General features: G+C 42.3%; 3 protein-coding genes across 4 annotated transcripts in view; 2 read left to right on the top strand and 1 right to left on the bottom strand.

Annotated features, from left to right (window-relative positions):
• Nucleotides 1-3,167, top strand: part of utp20 (UTP20 small subunit processome component) — a 33,512-nt gene extending 30,345 nt beyond the window's left edge. Inside the window, exons 57-60 of the mRNA XM_061806612.1 lie at nucleotides 943-1,314; nucleotides 1,397-1,523; nucleotides 1,589-1,734; nucleotides 3,012-3,167. Of these exons, the coding sequence (XP_061662596.1) occupies nucleotides 943-1,314; nucleotides 1,397-1,523; nucleotides 1,589-1,734; nucleotides 3,012-3,167 (801 nt within the window). The remainder of the gene's footprint in view (nucleotides 1-942; nucleotides 1,315-1,396; nucleotides 1,524-1,588; nucleotides 1,735-3,011) is intronic.
• Nucleotides 3,168-3,289: 122 nt separating this feature from the next.
• Nucleotides 3,290-6,738, bottom strand: arl1 (ADP-ribosylation factor-like 1). Of its 2 annotated transcripts, none has more exons than XM_061806614.1 (6): nucleotides 6,662-6,738; nucleotides 6,054-6,191; nucleotides 4,820-4,901; nucleotides 4,550-4,665; nucleotides 4,307-4,481; nucleotides 3,290-4,220 (listed from the first exon to the last, which is right to left on the bottom strand). In XM_061806614.1, exons 1-6 carry the CDS (start codon nucleotides 6,663-6,665, stop codon nucleotides 4,190-4,192), a joined length of 546 nt encoding a protein of 181 aa, XP_061662598.1. In that variant the 5' UTR covers nucleotides 6,666-6,738; the 3' UTR covers nucleotides 3,290-4,189. The 2 variants fall into 2 exon arrangements, with proteins under 2 accessions (XP_061662598.1, XP_061662597.1); XM_061806613.1 differs by lacking the exon at nucleotides 6,662-6,738 and adding an exon at nucleotides 6,600-6,638.
• An 805-nt stretch (nucleotides 6,739-7,543) lies between these two features.
• On the top strand, nucleotides 7,544-17,143 carry LOC133493752 (DENN domain-containing protein 11-like). The gene is made up of 9 exons (XM_061807477.1): nucleotides 7,544-8,097; nucleotides 10,440-10,539; nucleotides 11,402-11,560; nucleotides 12,992-13,148; nucleotides 13,215-13,353; nucleotides 13,462-13,593; nucleotides 14,880-15,030; nucleotides 15,132-15,200; nucleotides 16,384-17,143. The coding sequence occupies exons 1-9, from the start codon at nucleotides 7,752-7,754 to the stop codon at nucleotides 16,577-16,579; spliced, it is 1,449 nt and encodes a 482-aa protein (XP_061663461.1). The 5' UTR covers nucleotides 7,544-7,751; the 3' UTR covers nucleotides 16,580-17,143.
• The last annotated feature ends 488 nt before the right edge of the window (nucleotides 17,144-17,631 follow it).

Raw genomic sequence — 17,631 nt, 5'->3', positions numbered from 1 at the left:
CCCTGTTGTTTTTAGCCATACTTAGATGATATGCAATCATGGCCAAACCGCCTCCCTGTCCGATCCACTTTCGCGGCGGAGATGAGCCATTGCGACCCGGTGCCGCGACGAGCACCCCGGCCGATAGGGCCGGCGGCCGGCTTGGTCGTGTCGGACAGGGTGGCTCATTTTCCGCGCCGGGGTGGCTTATCGCGGCGCTTTACGGCGTTGTCGTCGCACGCGGCTGAGTGCGGCATTGCACTCCGCCGTCTGCGAGCCCGACACGCCAGCCTTCGCCGGCTAGCCAGCAAGCCCGACACAGAAGCCGTCCAACGCGCACTTCGACACATTTAGCACCCCTGTCATACGTACGCAGATCTTTTGTTACATTATGAGAGACGGATTACGTGATCCGCCCCAAACTATTTTGTATACACACCTACCTGTCGTTTGGAACCCACAAAGCTCTCGTCCTTTGCACCCTTGAAATCCATTTTTCACGATGAACCGGGTCTCTTGGAAACTTATGAAGGGTAAATCTATCCTCTCGAGTGTTCGAGCAATATCCAGCAATGCAACGAGCCAGCATTTTGGCTAACACGAAGGAATAACGAGCTACCTTCCCGGAGGTAAAACTAATAGAAACAAACTAATCCGCTTGAGTGCGCTACTGCCCTGTACGCCACTTCCTGCTTCTTCTCGAAAACAAACAAAAAGCCAAATAAATCCAAATCATGTTTTGTGGTGAAAAAACGGATGGGTCCTTACCAGCTGCTGTTATTTTTCCATTAATAACATACTAAAAATCATCCATTTCATGACACTTGACCTTTAATAAGTTTTAACCAAAAAAGTAAGGAGCAACCGATTTTGTTTTTCAGCCTTGTCAATATAATCATCACCATTCAGTTTTGTTGTACTAAATATTCCCGCATAACATGCTGTCATTGTTCTGTCGTGCAGATGAGAGCGCTGGCGTTATCCTTTTGCCAGCAGCTGCAGTCGAAATTCTTGGATGAGACATCCGGCGAGCAGGTGGTCAAAAACCTCCTCTTTGTGGGCAAGGTCATCTACCTCCTTTCCCCGGGGTCGGACATCGCCGCCCCTGAGGAGGAAATGGAGGATGAGAAACAGGAAGAAGAGGAGGAGGAGGAGGAGCAGCAGCAGCAGCAGCAGGCGGATGAAGAGGAGATGGAGGGAAAAAAATGTGAGAAGGATGAAGAAGAACAGGCTGACGACCAGGACAACAAACCTCCGTCGCTGCTGTGGCTGATAAAGAAGCTGTCGCTGACGGCCAAAAGGGAGGCGGCAGAGACTCCCAAAATTCCCCTGAAGGTACCAAAAGCAGCTTTTAGAGCAAGGCCGGGTCTTGCTAACTTTCTAAGTTTCCCACCACTTTTTTTTTTTTTTTTTACAGAGAACCTGTGTGTTTAAATTCCTGGGCGCGATCGCAATGGACCTCGGCAAGGAGCGACTCTGCCGATATTTGACCACCATCATTGCTCCACTATATCGAGAACTGGACAGTACTTACGCAGACCAAGGTCGACCACTAGTGACTATAATCCCGTTCCTTTAGAGCTTTCATTCACTGTGTTTCTGTCCTCAGATCCGACATTGAAGAACTTGGCCCAGGAGCTGATTGAGATGATGAAGAAACAAGTGGGACTGGAGAGGTTCTCGCTATCTTTCTCGACGGTGCAGAAGCAGTTTTCAGTGCGGCGGGCCACGCGCAAGCGACAGCGAGCCATGCAGGTACACACATTGTATATATATTATCTATCGAGCTCATGCACCTACGTCATTAAAATCACGTGACTTTTGTTTAACTCGCCATATTGCCGGTTGTTGTTGTAGCCAAGTACGACGGTCGTTATTAGCATTGCTCAATGCTAAGTCGGTTGGAGACGACATGGAAATATGTCTTGTAGCACGACGCCCAGAGTCTTGTCCGATACAGTCAGACCTTTAGAAGGTGAAAATAAACGACGGTACGTGGAAAAATGAAACTCTGCATCGAGGACCAGTATTTAGTGCTAAAATTGATGTTTTAGCCGATAAGAAATGGGACTGTTCATTGGCTTCCGCTTGTCTTGGACAACAGGATCTACACATGGATCTGCTGAGTCAGTTGTCAAGATTTACAAGGAAAAGTTTGAAAGCGTATAAAAGTCTGGACGCATACGAATACTTTGTTGCTGGATCTGTTCTCGTCAAGAATAAATCCCACAGAGTGACGGTTTTGACGGCTCGTGAACGCGGAAGCGTGTTCGGCCACACGTTAACCTTTGCCGGAATCCATCGATCTTTTCAGCTCGTATTCAATACTCATATTTAAATAAATGAGCACTGGTTTTACACAAACTCGCATTCATTAACTATGATTGGGAGAAAAAAAGTCGCCTCCGCGGAACGTACACGGAAGCGATTGCGGCCACACTTAACCTCCGAAAAACCTCAGGGACTTTTTTTTTTTTGGGGGGGGGGGGGTGGAGGGGGAAACACACGCATTGTTCTCAAATGACCCAACTTGGCATTATAAATACTTTTTGGGAATTTGAGATTGAGACGAATAATTCCTACGTGAAATGAAGCGATCGCTACACAGGCGTGTGTGTATTTTGGCTGGGCACCATGCATCATGTTTAATTGGCAAAAATCCATTGATATTTTCTGGTCTTTTCAGATGCATAGAATGATCTCTTTGAATATTAGTGTTGTCTGTTGTGACAACCAACGGCAAGACGGGTCTCGGGTATTGTAAATATTGTCCTTCGGTTCAATGTCTCCCACAATGTTGAGCAGCTTTGTTTGACCTGCAATATGGCGCCATGACAATGGTGACGTCACATGCACGAGCTCTGTATTTAGGGCTGGGCTGTATGCCCTTAAAATGTTCTTCACAAAATTTTCAAATGATTTTTTTTTTTTTCATTATGAATAAGAAGTGATTTTCTGCAGTCGCTTAGGAATATGCCTTATTACTACACGGGCTTTTTTTTTTTGTTTGTTTAACGGTTTCTCTCTTCCAGGCGGTGACAAACCCCGACATCGCTGCGAAGAAGAAACTCAAGAAGCACCTCAATAAAATTGAAGCCAGAAAGCGCAAGATCGAGTTCCTTCGGCCTGGCTACAAAGCCAAGAAGCACCGCAGCCACGCGCTAAAGGACCTGGCCATGGTGCAGTGAGTGGATCAAGGACTTCATTCAGTTTTTTATCATTAAGGCAGAATCATACGATAGGATCATGATTTTCCTGATGCAGATTTTTTTTTAAAAAATATAAATATACAAATGTTTGGACACAAATGTTACAATCACCAAAAGTCTTTACTGAGAATCATTTTCACTGTACAAGCAGGTATAAATATGCAACCATTTGCACAAACTGTTTCCATAAATTCACTCATATGCAAACCAGTGGGAGGAAAGGAAAGTGGTCAAACTATGTAGACACAATAAAAATGATTGTGTGGGGGGGGGGGGATAAGTAATTCCATTTACTTAAGTACAAAAAAATGAATGCAAATAACACTTGGTTTTGCCTATTTATGTGTAAAGACTTGGGACTATGACAGTGGGAGTGTGTGTTGTGGCCTTATAACCCGCTCTGGAACAATTAAAATTTTGCAGAGAGAAAAATCTGATACTTTCAGAAAATGATACTCTCGACTTAAAATTTCCGATTATATTCAACCTGTTGCAAAATTTGCAACCGCTGCCCGGAAAGGGTTAATGCCCCTTAGTGGAGGGTCGTGGCGTTTGATGCTTCTTTTACAATTTAACTAACGTGAGCAATTTGCGTGATGGGTGTGAACGAAGCCAACCAAAGGCCGCCAGATTTAATCTCATATGAGGTTACTTCGTTTTATTGTTAAGTAGTAAATAACTTTTTTTTTGTCCGTCACTGCCCTCAAATTGTGTTTCGTGTAAAGAGCAGAAGCGAGGCTTTTCAGTCCCAGGTTTGGTCGGAGTAGACGAGAAGCGAGGTCGGTCACAAAAGCTTCGTACAGAAGGGTATTTACAAAAAGGACGTCCATCCATTTTCTTAGCTGCTTATCCTCACGAGGGTCGCGTGGGAGCGCCGGAGCCTTTCCCAGCTGTCAACCCTTTACTGGTCGCCGGCCAATCGCAGGGCACATAGAGATAATCAACCGCACTCACATTCACACCTTGGACGCATCTTTTTTTTTTCATATATATGTAAAAGTTTACTGCCGACTCTTGAGCGACTCCACCAGCCTGCAGAGAAACAAAACGCCTCTGTAAGCACCCACTTGGCCCCTTCAGAATTTTGTTGTCTTTAGTTGAAATGGAAAAAATTGTACCACTCCATGGCTTCATCCAGGCCCGTGCCTTTGGTTGCCGAGGTCTTGAAAATCTGCCACTTCCTGTCTTTGAGGGCGGGGAGACCCAGGGCGTTTGCCACCTCGGCCGGCGTCATGGCCTGGTCCATGTCCTGCTTGTTCGCAAACACCACCAGGATGGCCTTTTTCAGCTCCTCTTCCTGGATTGAAATACATAACTATGAGAAGACTGCCGACCACTTGATGTTATCCTGCGAAATAGACTTGCCTCCAACATAGCCACAAGCTCGGACTTGGAGATGCCCATTCGGTCGCGGTCGCTGCTGTCGACCACATAGATAACCGCGTCTGTGTTGGAGTAATAGCACCGCCAGTATGGTCTACGTGAAGACAATGACGGGAGGAAAAAAACTAAATGCTTAATCAGGTTGCAAAGGAGACTCAATTCATGGTTTATTCACATAAACTCAGAAATTCCAATTAATTCCTACGAAACATACAGCCACCCCTTCTGAATTGGTGCATTGCACGTACCGGATACTTGTCTGGCCTCCCAGATCCCACACCTGGAACTTGAGATTCTTGTACGTGACTGTCTCCACGTTAAAGCCAATTGCTGGACAAGAGGAACAAAAGAGGCGTGTCGGTCAAAACACACGCTGATCATCTCGTGACGTCACCATTTTCACGGCGTCATATTGCCGGTCAAACAGAGTTGCTCGACGTTGAACCGGAGGAGAATATTTACAATACCTGAGACCTGTTGCGCTGTTGGTTGTCACAACAGGCGAGACAGATATTCAAAAAGATCATTCTACGGAATACCAGCTTCAAAGACCAGAAAAGATCGATGGATTTCAGCAATTAAACATGATGGATGGCGCCGACCAAAATGCGCACACGCCTGTGAAGCCATCGCTTCATTTCAGGTAGGAATTATTCTTCTCAATCTCAAATTACCAAGAGTATTTAGATTGCCAAATTGGCTCATTTGATAATGTGTGTTCCAAAAAAACTGTCGCGAGGTTTACGGAGGCAAATGTGGCCGCAATCCCTTCCGTGTATGTTCCGTGGAGATGACTCCGCGCTCTTATTTATTTTATTTTTTTTTCAATCATAGTTAATGAATGCGAGCTTGTGTAAAACCAGGGGTCATTTATTTAAATATTTGTATTTGTATCAAATACTACCGGAAAAGATCGATTGATTCCAGCAAAGGTTAACGTGTCACTGAACACACTTACGTGTTCAGGAGCCGTCAAAACCGTCCCTATGTGGGATTTATTCCTGATGAGGACAGATCCAGCAACAAAGTATTGCGTCAGGACTTTTATACACTCTCGAGGTTTTCTGTGTAAATCTCAACAACTTCCTCACCAGTTCCATCTGTAGATCCAGTTGTCCAAGACAAGCGAAAGCGAATTGATCGGCGAAAACATGGACTTGGGCATTAAATCCAGGTCCTCTATGCCGAGTTTATCTGATTTTTCCACGTACCGTTGTTTATTTTTACCTTCTAAATGTCTTAACGGTATCGGACGAGACTCTGGGCGTTGTGCTACAAGACATATTTCTGTGTCGTCTCCAACCGACTTAGCGTTGAGCAATGCTTAGCTTGACCGGCGATATGGCGAGGTAAACAAAAGTCACGTGATTTTATGACATAGGTGCATGAGCTCTTTACAGGTTTTCTTAAACAGTTACTGAGATAAATTGGATGATTTCCCGTGGCACGCGTCCAGTTGGTAATCACCGATTCCCTACTTACTTGGAATTGTGGTGACCACCTCCCCAACCTGTAGCCGGTACAAAATGGTCGTTTTCCCTGCACCGTCCAGACCCAGGATCAGAATCCTCATCTCCCTGGTTCCAAAAAGACCCGAGAAGAGACTGGAGAAGAAGCCACCTGGAAGTGCACAAAAACAGTAGCTGCGTTTCTTCTCAAAATCACTTCAGTCCACTGTAGAATTGCTATTATCGGTTTAAAAATGAATGCAAGTCCAAGGAAATGGAAGAATGTCAACAAGGCATCCAAGAAGCTTTCATCAAACTGGCTCGACAGGTTAGCCACCATTAGCTTAGCAACCGTAGCCATGCACGACTGGAGTGGGGAAAAACCCGCAAGCTGTCACTTTCCTGCTAAAAGTGTTTGAACAAACAAGTGCTAGTTCGGTTTTATTTGACCTGTCCACTCCACACCAAAACAAACATTGCAGGAAGCTAGCATGCCTTTTAATTTTAGCCAGTTCAGCTAACTGTTTTAGAACTCGACAACAGTCCGAAACAAATTTTCGTCCGTTTCGGCACACCTCACCCAATATCCAACTCATATTATTCCATCAATATGAATTTGGTTGTATTTTAACAAATACGCACCCATTTTTTTTTTTTCCCCCAAAAGACCACCGGGACGAGTCTTGCTGGTCGAATGCACGAAAAGCTGCTTCCGTGTGGTGACGTGTATCAGAATGACGTCACCACTCGGAAGCTTCTTTATATGATTATTTTAATTTCGCAAAATACATTTATTATATCTCACATATTTTAATTTTATATTATATTGCAGTGGAATATTTGAAAGAAGAGGGGTTTTTTTTGGTCCAAAGTGCGGTTTATTGGAAGAAGGTTTTACGCTTCCGGGGCGCATTCAAGAAGCCAAATGGTGACTAACATTTGTATGTTGACCATTATAACCTGAATTTCTTCATAAATCCATTTTAAATGAACTATCGACCTTTTCAAAATGTTTATGTACACCGAATAATTGGATGAGTAATCTTTTAAACAATGATTCAGGAAAAAGGGAGCTTATTGGGATGAAAACATGAACCATGTTTTTTTTTGTGTGTGTGTGCTTATTATCACTGTTAAGATGATTTCCTTTTATTTCTTGACCCATCAAGGACCAAAAGGGTTCTACAGAAACCTGTGCAGATGTGAAGAACCACCAGACAGTTCTCTGAACTGTCTCAAGCTCCCTCTTGAATAATTTTACCACTGTACCATAAAATTACACATACAGTGGTACCCTTGGCCTCATTTTCGAGATCCACTCGATCAATGCAAAACGCCAAAGGTGGGCAAAGCAAACTCGTTACACCCCTTTAAATGTATTTCCTTCTGTTGAAAATTATATTCCTAGACTTTTTATTTTGTCACTTCAAATTTGACGGTGAAGGACTTACATTTAGGGAATTGTCAAAACGTCACGAATTAAACGGAAGTCTCTTGTTGCGGCTGCGAACGCTACACGAGCAGGGACGAAGGAGTTGCCCCTGTCTCAGCGGCGTTAAATTCCCGATCTCTCTGGGAGCGACAGCTGCGGATTCTGCAACAGAATGAAAGCGGTTTGCACCATCGGGAGCAAGTCGACCACGCGGGTTTGAGCCCCAGTCGTCCGCGGATGGGTCTGGATGTGCCTATCGTCTGAGACATCAGTTGCAATCCGCGCCGAGACGCAGACGGGATGGGGGAGCGGTCGGACCGAGCCCCTCTGCTGGACTGGGAGGAGGTCCAGTCCGCGGAGAAGTCCGCCGGTGCAGAGTCCGGGGACCGGCTGTCGAGTCCCTCCGACAGCCGCGGCGCGTCGGGGCTTTGGTGGAGCGGCGGTCCGGGGGGTCCAGACGGCTGCGGCACCCCGCCCGCGACCTCCGTCACCCAGAAGGGCGCGGATGCAGCGCTGCGCCCCGACGCGTCGGAGCATCCCCCGGATTCAGGACCTGCGGAAAAGCCCCTCGAAGACCGGATGGTGACATGGGAGGAGAAGGACCAGATCGTGTCGGTCTTTGTGGTGACGTTCAACACCAGAACAGGTGGGACATCAAATATGCAGCACGCAAACTCGACAGGGCCAGACAGTTCATTAGGTACAGCGGCACGCTCACAATTGCTTGGATGCTCACTTTTATGATTAATACCAGCAATTAAAAATACATTTTTTATAACAATATTTCCAATCAGAACGATGACTATACGGGGAGAACATTGTGTGTCTGCATGCATGTCTCAAAACAGGTGTGGTCCTGTTTTATGACCTGACCAGTGGCGTGGCTAGGCCTATTTTCGGGAACCCTACCCGCCCCCCCTCCACCACCACCACCACCACCCCTCCGGGGGGAAAAAAAACGCCCCACCCTCCACCTGGGTGATGAAAAGTAATATTAACAACATGAGCACACTTTTCATGTGAGGATATTTTACACATCACCCCCCCACTCCAACCCTGAACGCCCCAAATCAATGATATCTGGTGACTTTGATGCTCCCGAGCACCAAATCGGCCGACTGATCCACTGGAATAATGAATAAAACAGCGGCTTCTGTGCACAGGAGAGTTGGGACACGAGATGGAGGTCGGCCTCGCGCTTCCTTTTGACAAAGGGCAGCTGCTGTCATTGGAATTTGCAAAATTTTGGCACACGAGAGGAGGATGAAAGTCAGTCAGATTCATTAATTTTGTTCAAGAAAGTCCCAACATGATGTGTCAATCTTACCTCCAGCTTCTCATGTTCAGTAGTGGTTCTGAATTTAGAGAGAAAAAAAAAAAAAACACGATCACCAACACGATCATTTTTATGATCTGACCTCAAATGTGTCTTAATCTGATTGTCCTTTACTGGATTACAACATGTTCGTAAAATTGCACATTTTAGTGGCCTTTTTTCTTTGTGGGCGACCACGCGGGTGCCGTGTGAGGCAAATGGCGGCCACACTAGATGCTGATTTCTGAACTCTGCTGCTTCCCCCCGACTCCCACCAATTGAGTAAGTTGTAAATTTTATCGTGCCCTTGTATCGTACAGTGAGGAAAATAAGTATTTGAACACCCTGCTATATTGCAAGTTGGAAATCATGGAGGGGTCTGACATTTTCACAGTAGAGGCATGTTCACTGTGAGAGAGATAATCGAAAAAGAAAAATCCAGAAATCATAGTGTATGCTTTTTTTTAACGATTTATTTGTGTGATACAGCTGCAAATAAATATTTGAACACCTGAGAAAACCAATGTTAATATTTGGTACAGTAGCCTTTGTTTGCAATTACAGAGGTCAAACGTTTCCTGTTTTTGTTCACCAGGTTTGCACACACTGCAGGAGGGATTTTTCTCGCTGAGAAACACGGAGTTTCAGCTCCCTCAAAATATTTTCTATTGGGTTTAGGTCTGGAGGCTGGCTAGGCCACGCCAAAACCTTGATATGCTTCTTACGGAGCCACTCCTTGGTTTTCCTGGCTGTGTGCTTCGGGTTATTGTCATGTTGAAAGACCAAGTCCATGACCTGTCTTCAATGCTCTGACTGAGGGAAAGAGGTTGTTCCCCAAAATCTCACAATACATGGCCGCGGTCATCCTCTCCTTAATACAGTGCAATAGTCCTGTCCCATGTGCAAAAAAGCAGCCCCATGCTTCACAGTAGGGATGGTGTTCTTGGGATGGAATTCATCATTCGTCTTCAAGCTCCTGGGCAATTTCTCTCTAGCCCTTTCCAGTCTCTTTGGTCTTGGCCATGTTACAGGTTTGAGTCTTACTGGTTGTATGGGGTGGACACGTGTCTTTATGCAGCTCACTACCTCACATAGGGGGCATCTGATTCAGGATAATACATGGAGTGGAGGTGGACTTTTAAAGGCGGACTAGCAGGTCTTTTTAGGGTCAGAATTCTACCTGATAGACAAGTGTTCAAATACTTATTTGCAGCTGTATCACACAAAAAAATCATACATTGTCTTTTTAGACTCTCTCTCTCACAGTGGACGATGCACCGACGATGAAAATTTCAGACCCCTCCATGACTTCTAAGTGGGAGAACTTGCAATACAGCAGGGCGTTCGAATACTTATTTTCTTCCCTGGAGGCTGCTGACATGACGCCAATTGGACAGCATGATTATTGTACGGGTTTGCCTCAGGCTGCCCACGATAAAAGGCCGTTCTAAAATTGTGAAGTTTTGCTGTACTTGGGGGTGGGGGGGTCAATATGGGGTTTGACCACCATTTGCCTCCCGCACTGGAACACATTTGCCCTTATCGGTTCATATTTACTCAGCTGCCGCACGACAAATTAAGCGAGTGGACCCGGTCGTTCGTCGAGCCCGAGCGTGTTCGTGTGCGCTTGTCAGCCTTGTTTTTAAACATGATTTAATGTGCACGCGTGATAGGCAACATGCTCGAGTGGTGCCTGCCCAAGGATATGGACCTGGAGGGGGTGGAGTTCAAAGCCATCGCCAGCGGCTCCCACAGAGTCACCACAGACTTTATGTAAGTGGCTTGCCAAGTTTGTGGAAATATTCCGTTAACAATTCATATTTCATGTATGTTTTGCATGGCCAAAACAAGTATATGTAGATTTTTATAAACAAGGTGAAATCTGTAAAATCAATCTTTTTTCCAACTTGAACAAGACTATTTTATTTTATTTAAAAAAAAAAAAAAAAGGAATTGCACCATCTTCTTATTCCTCGTATTAAGCTTTGAACTCATTTTAATACAAGTGCCTGAATTTTTTTTTTTTTTTGAGTAAGATTATGAATCATAAAAGAACGGAAATGCTACATCTTTCAATTGGCATGACAGATATAAATTCCTCTCCTTTTTGTTTTACAAAATAATTTCTCAATAGTTAATTTGACCATTTCCGATGCGTCACCAGCAAAATGTCATTTAATTACTGCTCACTTTGTGTCTCGTGAATAAAATTTTGGAAATCTCCTCTAATAAGTTTGTAATTAAATTTGCATATTTTATCGCAATTTCATCGAACCACAACCCTAATTTGGGAATTGATCACAATGTCACCAGTCGCATTAGAACAGACCTCATCGTCCAAAATTCCAATCATTTTATCTAAATTAATATACATTTTGAAGTCATTAAAATGCATAAATATAGAATTAAAATGTAACCAGTGTTTGATTTATTAGACAACAATAGGAAATGCTGCATCTTCCTCCTGGCAGAACGTGTCGCCAGTCCCCCCCCCCAAAAAAAGACAAATAAATAAATAAAAACGGAGCTCAGCCATCTGGCTGTGGCGGGCGCTTCCATAAATCACATGATTTATCTGCTCCTCTTATCCCTCACCGCCCCCCTCCCATCCCCTCCCCGCGCCACCCACGCCCAGATACTTCCGGAAGGGCTCCTACTTCGGCCTGGCCTGCTTCGCCAACATGCCCGTGGAGAGCACGGCGGAGCGTGGCGCCAGGATGAAGTCGGTGGGCATCCTGTCGCCGTCTTACACCTTGCTCTACCGCTACATGAGCTTCCTGGAGCACCAAGTCAGGTCAGCCATATTGGAGTTTCATTTTATTTTATTTTTTTTTACTCTCAATGATTTTTAAACCATCATTTACGATCTCGTTTGTACTCTTTGACCACAAAACTCCCATCCCGAGTATTCCCTCGGCTTTCTCCCACCACAATTCCCAAACGCGAGCTTCCACTTACTCGCGCGTTTCGGCCGCTGGCGTTTTCACAAAGAGCTCCCTGTTGGTCACGAGATGGTCACAAATCTCGTGAATGCCGCCCCTTGGCCCGGAAGCGAGTGGAGTTTTCACATTGGGGCTGAAGTAAAGAAAATAAGTATTTGAACACCCTGCTATATTGCAAGTTCCCCCACTTTGAAATCATGGAGGGATAATCTAAAAAGAAAAATCCAGAAATCACAATGTATGCTTTTTTTAAACAATTTATTTGTGTGATACAGCTGCAAATAAGTATTTAAACACCTGAGAAAACCAATGTTAACATTAGGTACAGTAGCCTTTGTTTGCAATGACAGAGGTCAAACGTTTCCTGTCGTTGTTCACCAGGTTTGCACACACTGCAGGGGGGATTTTGGCCCACTCCTCCACACAGATCTTCTCCAGATCAGACGGGTTTCTGGGCTGTCGCTGAGGAACACGGAGTTTCAGCTCCCTCCAAAGATTTTCCATTGGGTTTAGGTCTGGAGACTAGCTAGGCCACCCCAGAACCTTGATCTGCTTCTTACGGAGCCACTCCTTGGTTTTCCTGGTTCTGTGCTTCGGGTCATGTTGAAAGACCCAGTCACGACCCATCGTCAATGCTCTGACTGGAGGAAAGAGGTTGTTCCCCAAAATCTCACAATACATGGCCGCGGTCATTCTCTCCTTAATACAGTGCAGTTGTCCTGTCCCATGTTGCAGAAAAACACCCCCAAAGCATGATGCTACCACCCCCATGCTTCACAGTAGGGATGGTGTTCTTGGGATGGAACTCATCATTCGTCTTCCTCCAAATACGGTTCGAGGAATTATGACCAAAAAGTTCAATTTTGGTCTCATCTGATCACAAAACTTTTTCCCATAACTCCTCTGTATCATCCAAATGGTCTTTGGCAAACGGGTGCATCTGATTCGGGAAAATACATGGAGTGGAGGTGGACTTTTAAAGTTGGGCTAACAGGTCTTTGAGGGTCAGAATTCAAGCTGATTGGTGATCAAATACTTATTTGCAGCTGTATCACACAAATCGTTAAAAAATCACAAATTGTGATTTCTGGATTTTTCTTTCTATATGATCTCTCTCACAGTGGACATGCACCCCCGATGAAAATTTCAGACCCCTCCATCATTTCCAAGTGGGAGAACTTGCAATATAGCAGGGTGTTCAAATACTTATTTTCTTCACTGTAAATAAAATAAACGTTTTTTAAAAACGTGTGTTGACTGTGGAGTTTTTGCTCTCGACCCAGGCTCCAGCTTCAATTCCCCGGCCACTACTCTCCCTTGGAGGCCTTCTACGAGGACAAGCGGGCACTGCTTCTCCCCAGCAGCGAGGACGTCGTTTCGGTTTGCCCGATCAACGCCTGGGGGGCCGCCATCCACCACAGCATGCACCCAGAAATGAAGGTGTGACATTTTCAGGAGGTCGGTTTTGTGTTTTTGCGTTGAACACGTTGTCACCTCTATCGCCAGATCACTCACCCGGCGGGCTGCATGTCCCAGTTCATCCGTTTCTTCGGCGAGCACATCATGGTGCTGTGGAAGCTGGCACTACTCCGACGGCGGATCCTCATTTTCTCCCCGCCGCCCGTGGGCGTTGTCTGCTACAGAGGTGGGAAGGAACATCTGTTTTTTTTTTTTGTTGTTGTTTTTTGTTTTTTTAACAGCTACATGGATAAAACAAATGCTCGTTTTTTTTTTTTTTTTTTTTTTTTTTAAGTGTACTGCTGCTGTTGCCTGGCAAACATCTCCATCCCGGGGGTGGGCGCGGCCGTGCCCGAGTTCCGACCTTTCTTCTACGTCAACGTGGCTGACATCAGCGCGCTCGAGAATGAGCTCTCCTACGTGGCGTGTGAGTGACGCCCGCATCACGGCGGGAAAATCGTTTTCATTCTTGAATCGGGCCCACTGAGCTTTTACGCGATCAACAGTCCTGCAATATTACTTACAGAAATTTAGCTTCCCCACTGAAATTGCTAAAGTAAAAAGACTACAAAATTGCTCAATGTAATGAAAAAAGTTCTAATATTTTTTATACATTTATTATTTCTTAATACATTTATATATTTTTTATATATTAATAAACATATTTTTTATTTTGTCAAATAGCTAGTTATATTATAAAAACATTAATTAAAACTTTGCATACATGTAGCATTTTTAATTTCACTTGAGTTACGTATCAATAATAAGCAATATCTAATCGTCCATATAGAGAGACATTGTTTTATTAAATATTTATTGCAAAGAATACTTCCACTAATCATGTTTAATAATTTCTTGTATTTTTTGTAAGTCATATTACCAAAAATAGTCAAATAAAAAAATGTTCACATTTACCATTTGTTTTCATTTTATTCAATATTTGGTCAATTTGTTATAATTAAGAGAATATTGCAACAAATAATTGTACATAAATTATATTTACAATTTCTAATTGGTTATTATTAGCCCCCCCCTCTGAAATTGCTTAAGTAAAAATACTATATCATTGCTCAATGTAATGCAAAAAGTTAAAATAAAAAAAAAATTTACGATCTACGGTTAAGATTTTTTTTTATTTTGTCAAATAGCTTTTTATATCATAAAAACATTCATTAAAACAACTTTGCATACATGTAGCATTTTTAATTACATTTGAGTTACGTATCAATAATGAACAATAACTAATTGTCCATATAGAGATGCTTTTTGATTAAATATTTATTGTAAAGAAAACTTCCAATATTCATTCATTAAATAATTTCCTGTATTTATTGCAAGTCATATTGCCAAAAATAGTCATATAAAACATGATCACATATTTACCATTTGTCTTCATTTTATTAAATATTTGGTCAATTTATTTGTTGTAATTAAGATAATATTGCAACAAATAATTGTACCTAAATTACATTGAAAATTTCGAATTGGTTATTAGCTATGAATACATTTGCTTAAATATTACATTTAAAACATGACAATTTAATAAAAAATATTTATCCCACTTTTAATTGAATCAATAAAGTCATGAAGATTCCATTGACTATAAATAACTGCTGATATGATAAATGATTTTAAGAATATTGTGATTGAAATTGCTGGCACGTCCATGTTCAACCTGAAACTAAAGTTTGCCTGTCCCCGTCGTCGTCGCAGGTACGACTGAGAAGATCTTCGAGGAGAAGCGGGACCTGTACGACATCTACGTGGACAATCAGAACGTCAAGACCTACCGGGAGGGTCTGAGGCCGCTGCTCCGCATCAGCACCGCCGACCGGGAGAAGTATCGCAAGCTCACCGAGCAGAGGTACGTCGGATCAAGAAGATACTTAAAAAAAAAAAAAAAAAAAAAACATGTATCTGTAACTGTACATACAGGTCTTGATTTTATAATTTGCAATGATGCAGGAAGATGCTGTTGTACTCTCAGGAGGAGAATGGTGACTGCGTGTCCAGTGAAGAGGATCTCTTTATTCTGTAAGTTCAGAACATTCTCACGTGGGGGGTGGGGGTGCGTTTCATTTTTAAAATGGAGAGCGACATTTGGAGATGAGATTGGGGGGTGGGGGGATGTTGTGGATGTAAAGCATTTTATTTTAATGTTTGATGACCATGTTTCAGTATCGTGAATTCATGAAAATTGTAAAACAGTTCATATTTATTTCACATTTCATTTGGTATAAAATGTATTTTGATGATAAAAATTTGTGCTTATTTTTAGACAAACACTTTTTCACCGATTTATCAGTCTTGTTTGTAACCAATAAAAAAAAAAAGCTTGAGGCAATAAAATGTTAGTTCAAGTAAAATAATTTTTCAAATATTTTGAATCAGATTCTCACCTTTGTTATGGTAAAACAATTTCATATAAAGTCTAAAATTTGGTTTCTGTATATTTGTCACTATTTTAATAGAATTATTATTTTTTTAAATTTCATTTGCTGAATCAAATTAAAAACTAAAATGTTAAATGATTATTAAATTTAATAAACTGAAAAATTGATGAAATAGTGAATTCATTAAAATTGTAAAATATTTCATTGGTGTTGCACATTTCATTTTGTATAAAATGTATTTTGCTTATAAAAATTTATGATTATTTTTAGACTAACCCTTAACAGATTTATCAGTCATGTTTGTAACCAATAAAATTAAAAAAGCACAAACCAATACAATGTTAGTTCATGTTAAATAGTTGTTCAAATAAAAGAAAAACCTTTATTATAGTAAAACAATTTCATAAAAAGTCTAAAATTGTGTTCCTGTATTTTTGTAACAATTTTAACAGAAATTAATTTTTAAAAAACATTTAATTTCCTGAATTCAATAAAAAATATTAAATAGTTATTACATTTAATAAACCTAAAAATTGATGAAGAAGAGGATGAAATAGTGAATTCATTAAAATTGTAAAATATTTCATTTTTATTTCACATTTCATTTGGTATAAAATGTATTTCATAAATATGTTAGTCCAAATTCATTATTTTTTTTAAACCATTTGATTTCCTGAATTAAATTAAAAATGTTCAATTATTATTACTATTTTTTAAAAAACAGAAAAAGTTAAGATTGAATTATATACAGTTAAATTATACCAGTGCCCCTCGTGAGAATGCACCGCCATAACGTACCGATATGTCGGATTTTCGACTTTCAGGTTTTTCCTGGAGCAGAACAACAGGATTTTCCAGACCCTGAGCGAGGTGGCGGGCAGCCCGGACCCGACGCTGACCCCCGAGAGCGTGAGGGCCATGGGGCTGGACCCGCACGGCGACAGGCTCTTCCTGCTCCACCTGTTGGAGATCTACGGCTTCGACACGCTGCTGCTCTCCGACCAGCTTTGCTGCAGCTGAGACCCGAGAATCCCCCTCCCTCGGAATCATCACAGTCGGAATAGCCTCACGTCCAGAAATATTTGCATCATTTTTAATTTTTTTTTTTTTTTTTTTTGTAAGAATCTCACATTGCTGCTTCCTGGAGACTTTGTTGCATGAACGGTAAACACAGCCTGGTAAAAGTAGCGTCCTGTAAATACTGTATTGTCTTTTCGCAGTGCAGGTCTGCTCCAGGCCTAAATGAAGCATTTATGTACAAAAATCAACACTTATTTGAAAAAAAAAAAAAATGTCAACACTGTAGTTTAACTGTATTTTGTTAAAGGATTTTTTTTGTTTTGTTTTTGCCAGCGATGAGACCAAATTGCAATCTTTTCAACGTGCTAGAATGGCGTCCACGCGGCCTTAATTGCACGCTGCCAGCTGAGCCTCCGCACCCGACGTCCAGTTGGGGTTCGAACACTAACCAAGACAAGCACAGGCCCGAAAAGGAGGAAGTCGTTTTCTGCTGCCGCAGTGGTTCCTTGACATGTGAGTCGAATTCATTCCGAGACCGCGCTCGTACCGCAAATCAACTTTTTCCATACAAATGACGAATTTTCCACCCTCCCCCCTAAAACCTGATTTTGAAAAAAAATTAAAAAGTATATATATACCTTGATTTTTTTTTTAATTCAATTCAACATTGTGCTGCTGCGCGTACGTTGGCCACAAGGGGGCACTATACTATATAGTACACATGAAGTGACTCAACTAAACTTCAGCAATAGTAATTTTTTTGCTGTGCATAAATGAGATATGCCTGTGATTGTTCTCTGCGCATAAGTGTTGATCCGTTTCCGTGGAAATATTTGATACTTCGCCAAATAGCCATATAGTATTTGAAGAATAACTGGATTACTGTGACCTGCATGATGTATTAAAAAAAAAAAAAAATGAACACCGTAATTCCCGGCCTATAGTGCGCACTTGGTAATTGGCCTCACCCAGTACATTTGTAAAGGAAATATTTGATAAATTTGATACATAGATATGCCGCAGCTGTGTAAAAACCGCCAGTGCCCACATTG

The sequence above is a fragment of the Syngnathoides biaculeatus genome, chromosome 20, assembly GCF_019802595.1.
Source record: "Syngnathoides biaculeatus isolate LvHL_M chromosome 20, ASM1980259v1, whole genome shotgun sequence".
Classification (NCBI taxonomy): domain Eukaryota; kingdom Metazoa; phylum Chordata; class Actinopteri; order Syngnathiformes; family Syngnathidae; genus Syngnathoides; species Syngnathoides biaculeatus.
The sequence above is the reverse complement of the archived record's forward strand: the minus strand, read 5'-3'. Positions and strand labels throughout refer to the sequence as shown.

Bases quoted from the DNA above. Each gene is read 5' to 3' on its own strand.
- arl1 (XM_061806613.1), bottom strand. The intron at 4,482-4,549 runs GTCTATTTCGCA...CAATCCAGGAAG, and splicing joins TGTGGCTATGTTGGAGGCAA to AGGAGCTGAAAAAGGCCATC. The intron at 4,221-4,306 runs GTACAATTTTTT...GTTTCTCTGCAG, and splicing joins CTGGATGAAGCCATGGAGTG to GCTGGTGGAGTCGCTCAAGA.
- LOC133493752 (XM_061807477.1), top strand. From the start codon at position 7,752: ATGGGGGAGCGGTCGGACCGAGCCCCTCTGCTGGACTGGGAGGAGGTC. The intron at 15,031-15,131 runs GTACGTCGGATC...GCAATGATGCAG, and splicing joins CGCAAGCTCACCGAGCAGAG to GAAGATGCTGTTGTACTCTC. The intron at 15,201-16,383 runs GTAAGTTCAGAA...TTCGACTTTCAG, and splicing joins GAAGAGGATCTCTTTATTCT to GTTTTTCCTGGAGCAGAACA.